Source organism: Palaemon carinicauda, chromosome 34 (assembly GCF_036898095.1).
Source record: "Palaemon carinicauda isolate YSFRI2023 chromosome 34, ASM3689809v2, whole genome shotgun sequence".
Lineage (NCBI taxonomy): Eukaryota > Metazoa > Arthropoda > Malacostraca > Decapoda > Palaemonidae > Palaemon > Palaemon carinicauda.
Genome location: NC_090758.1, coordinates 55,414,500 through 55,419,499, shown reverse-complemented (window position 1 = coordinate 55,419,499; position 5,000 = coordinate 55,414,500). Strand labels below are relative to the sequence as shown.

The window sequence follows — 5,000 nt, the reverse complement described above, 5'->3', positions numbered from 1 at the left end:
ATATATTTATATATATATATATATATATATAAATATATATGTATGTATATATATATATTTATATATATATATATATATATACATATATATATATAAATATAATTATATATATATATATATATATGTATATATATATATATATATATGTAAGTATTCATTTATATATGAGTTCATGATATACATATACTTAAATTATATATTCTATATATATATATATATATATATATTTGGATGTATATATATATATATATATATACATATATATATATATATATGAGATATATATATATATATATATATTTGTGTGTCTGTGTAAGTGTATGTGTGTGTTTGTGTATCATCAACAGTGACTTGTCCACAGCAGGAAAAGGACTTAAGCTTGTCAGTCCATTCCCGTCTGTTTATGGTCTTTCTATAACAGTCTGCACCCGGAACTTTTCTTATTTCCTCAATCCATCGTCTTCTCATCCATCGCATGCTCCTTTTGTAATCTCTAGGGACCATTTATGTTATTTTTTTAGTCCATTTACTGTTTATCATTCTCATTATATGTCCTGTCCATGTCCATTTCTTCTCCTTATATATTGTTAGAATATCCTCTACTTTAGTTTGCTCTTGTATCCAGACAGAAAAGGATTAAAAATGGTCTCTCTCTCTCTCTCTCTCTCTCTCTCTCTCTCTCTCTCTCTCTCATTTACGACGCAAATGTCTCTAGATCCTTCCTCATAAAATTTCAAAGACGAAAAACACCAAATTTCTTAATAAGTTTCAAACTAATGAACTTAAAATCAGCTTGTATACATGAAACATGAATATTCCCTGAAAGTCTTCCACGATTGAAGATTAAAAATGAATAATTCTTTTGCTAAAATCATGTCCAAAAATTATATTAAAACTGTAAGGATTTTTAAGTCTTGTGATTTCATTATTCCTCATTCTTGGTCCTTTCAGTTTCTAAAAATTAGTTTCATATTTTTTTCCTTTTCATTTTCATACTAAAACAATATTCTTACCTATTATTTTTTCATAATATATATCTTATTTATGTTTTATCTTTTTGATCCCTTAGCTAAAAATACCGCACGAATAAATTTTCATATACATGATTACCAGACATTTCATTGCATTTGATCGAAATTTTTTTTTATATAATTCATATTTTCTGTATCAAAAGCAAAAATAATTTGATTTTTGCATACATGTAATATTTTTTTTTCTTTTTTTTTTTGTAATTCACTAATAATTTTCATAGGAAAAAAATCACAATATTCACATTATTTACATATTAGAATTATAAAATACATAACTTATTTGACTGACAAATATATAAGTAATAATAACAATGATAATAACAATAATTATAATAACCTTTACCTAGAATCTTTTTAAGCAATAAAATAATCTGGCGGTTGAAATTGTAAATACTTTTCTTTAGAACAGGTTGATATAAGTCTCTTCTCTTAAATAGTATATTAATATTCTTTATGTTTATAGCTTCATTATTTCCAACATATAGTTTATTCACCATTTTTTTATTACCTTTTTACCCTTGGGATGCTCTCCTTGTTGAAACCCTTTGGCTTATTCCATCCAGTTTTTCCAACTAGGCTTGTGGACTGAAAATGAATATGAGTAAAACTAAGATAATGTTCAATCAAAATGAAGAGAGACAACAAATAATAGTTATGGATGAATCTTTAGAGAATGATAATTAATATACGTACTTGGGATAGGCAGTAAGTGTTTCCCTGGGACATGATTCGGAAATTGAAAGAAAGATAAGCAGGGAATGATTAGCTTTTGGTAAAGAAAATGAGATTATGGAATGTAAAATACCAGTTTCTATAAAAAGAAAAGTATTCAATAAGATGGCCCTACATGTATTAACTTATGTATCAGGAATTGGAGCTTTATTAAAGCCGTATGACTTGAGCTAGCTGCAACTCAAAGAACTATGGAAAGAAAAATTATTGGAATAACACTAAGAGACAAAAGAAGAATAACAAAGATGTGAGAGCAAATTAAAATAGAGGATATTCTATCATCATGTAAGAAATAGAAATGGACATGGGCAGGACATATAATGAGAATGACAAATAATAGATGGACATTAGGAATAACAGAATGGGTAATCTAAGATTACAAGAAAAGCATGGGAGGGAAGAGAAGACGATAGAACAACAACCTAGGAAAATATACGGGGAAAGACTAGAATAGAAAGACGGTGAACAGACTGGAATGGAAGGATAGTTATAGAGAGCTACATACTGGGAGTGTAATAAAATTACCGATAACTATTCCACACTTCTCTCTCTCTCTCTCTCTCTCTCTCTCTCTCTCTCTCTCTCTCTCTGTCTGTCAAGAACGTTCCCTGAGGAGCCTCGTTTTATGCCACATTAAAATCCTTTTATTCGTTGTTTGATTAATGTCAAAATGTTAAGCTGCAGGAATCGACTTATTTTTTTTTGTTCTCTGTCTCTCTTAAGAAGCCAGTTCCCTTTTGCTTCCATTCTGCATGAAGCATTTATTTAGTTATAGCGTATAAATATGCTTTTAATATTTCTCTCTCTCTCTCTCTCTCTCTCTCTCTCTCTCTCTCTCTCTCTCTCGTTTTGAGGCACTTCAAATGAGTATTCAATATTGTAATTGTTAATTATGATGATTATAGGAAATGCTTTAATATATAAGGGTCATTATTGAAAACTTGCGTATCATTAAAAGAAAATATATAATATATAGTGTATTATTAGGAAAAATATTTTCTTCTATATACTAAAGATAATAAAATATAAAAGAGAAAATTAGGGAAAATTAGTAACATAATATGAATAATTAAAATTTCGATAAAAATAAAGTTTATTAATACTACTAAAAATATCAAGGATAAAATTATGTTTGGTTAGTAAATTATTATAATATATATAAAACTCAATTAAAAATCTTTACGAGGAATAAAAAATTCTTCTATTTAGTAATGTTACTAAAATATATTAGAAAATATTAAAGAGAATCAGTTTTAATAAAAACAAAAATAAGAAATATACAGAGGAACTTTTTTTCTTTTTCATTCGTAACCCTTTTCATATTGAAAAGTAAACTTTTGATTTTCAGCTTTTTATACTAAATTATTAAATGGAGTTTATGTGAAACAGATGAGAAAAAAAGTAATAATCAAAATTTCTTTTCCTTTGAATGACTCATTTCGAAATATTTCTGGAATTACTTTTATTGATCTTTGGATGAGTTTCATTCGGCCGTGATTATCAGACATGAGGGTTAGAAATGCCTAGGTTAGGAATTAAGAATTATATGTATATATATATATATATATATAATATATATATATATATATATATATATATTTATATATATATATATATATTATACATTGTATATATATATACATATACATATATATATATATATATATATACATATATATATATATATATATATATAGATATAGATATATGTATATGTATATATATCTATATATATGATGTGTGTGTGTGTGTGTGTATGTGTGTGAGTTTGTGTGTACGTGTGTAATGAATCTGTAGATGTATCCTGCTTCAGTAGTGGTTTATATCTAAATCTCTCTAAACAGATGATGATAACATGACCCGAATCCCAACTATTTGTAGACGCAGCTTGCTAAAATCGTCTTTATATCATTGTGTATCCCTAGAACCCCATTTGCTAGAACCCAGTACCTCTCTTAACTGGCCTGATTGCCTCCTTGCAGATGCAGCTCTGATGGCCTACCCAGTGGTCGTCTTTATCCAGGGAGAGTCGTTTGAGTGGGGATCTTCAAGTCTCTACGACGGATCAGTTCTGGCAGCTCTGGGCAAGGTCATTGTGGTCACTCTCAACTATCGTCTTGGCATTCTGGGTAAGGGAGGTTCCTCTGTATTCTTTCTTAGTAAGGTTGTATATTCTTGGCAAGTAAGTTTGTATATTCTTAGCAAGTAAGGTTGTATATTTTTTTCTAAGTAAGGTTGTATATTCTTGGCAAGTAAGTTTGTATATTCTTAGCAAGTAAAGTTGTATATTTTTTCTAAGTAAGGTTGTATATTCTTGGTAAGTAAGTTTGTATATTCTTAGCAAGTAAGGTTGTATATTCTTGGTAAGCAAGTTTGTATATTCTTAGCAAGTAGGGTTGCATATTCTTTCTAAGTAAGGTTGTATATTCTTGGTAAGAAGGTTATATATATATTTTGTAAGTAAAGTTGGTGACCTATTAGGTAATGTTGTTGACTTGGTAAGTGAAGTTGTTAATTTTTGGTAAGTAAGGCTGTATATTCTTGGTAAATAAGGTATATGGATATTTTTGATAATTTTGTTTATATATTCTTGGTAAGTAATGTTATTGTATATTCCTTGGTAAGTAACGATGTATATTCTTTGCCAGTTAGGTTGTATATTTTTGTTAAGTAACTATTTTGGAGGAAATATATATTTATTTCCACTGAAATCCTATTATATAAAAACTCCTTCTCTAAGAGAAATGGTACTTTAATCTCATACATCTTGCATATATTTATAAATTTAAAAAAAATATTCTACCTCTACGATATTACTGTATTATTCAAACTGGAATTTCATATATATTATATGAACAATAATCCTTGGTTATGAAATAGTGTACCAAAGATAAATGTTCAAAATAGAATAGACATAAAAAAAAATAATAATAAAAATCCTTTTAATCCTGTCGACTCTAAAGAATCCGTGGTAGCAAGATGAAGAATGGGATATGGTAAAGTCCCCTTTGATAAACTTCTTATTGTTTCCTGGAAAGAGAGACACAGCCAGCGATTCAACCATTGGAAAACACTAAGGAATAATTCAGTCTCTGAACCTTCACAAAAGGAAGACGAAAAGAAAGAAAAGAAGCTTTTAGAATTTTTCTTTCGAGGAACAATAGTTTCTTTATTCCTTTTTTTTTTTTTAGCTCCAAGGCTGCAAATGGATGCTGCAATTCAGAAGTTTTCCTTAAA

At 28.0% G+C, this 5,000-nt stretch overlaps 2 protein-coding genes across 6 annotated transcripts in view; one reads left to right on the top strand and one right to left on the bottom strand.

Annotated features, from left to right (window-relative positions):
* LOC137626941 (neuroligin-4, X-linked-like) overlaps positions 1 to 5,000 on the bottom strand; it is a 348,832-nt gene that overhangs the window by 104,996 nt on the left and 238,836 nt on the right.
* The window catches only part of LOC137626630 (putative inactive carboxylesterase 4), a 13,473-nt gene continuing 12,222 nt past the window's right edge, over positions 3,750 to 5,000 (top strand). For all 5 annotated transcript variants that reach the window (XM_068357649.1, XM_068357650.1, XM_068357646.1 and 2 more), the window contains exon 1: positions 3,750 to 3,892. Coding sequence is in view for 3 of the 5 variants with exons in the window: in XM_068357646.1 (XP_068213747.1) it covers positions 3,757 to 3,892 (136 nt within the window). In the remaining 2 variants the exon portion in view is untranslated. The remainder of the gene's footprint in view (positions 3,893 to 5,000) is intronic.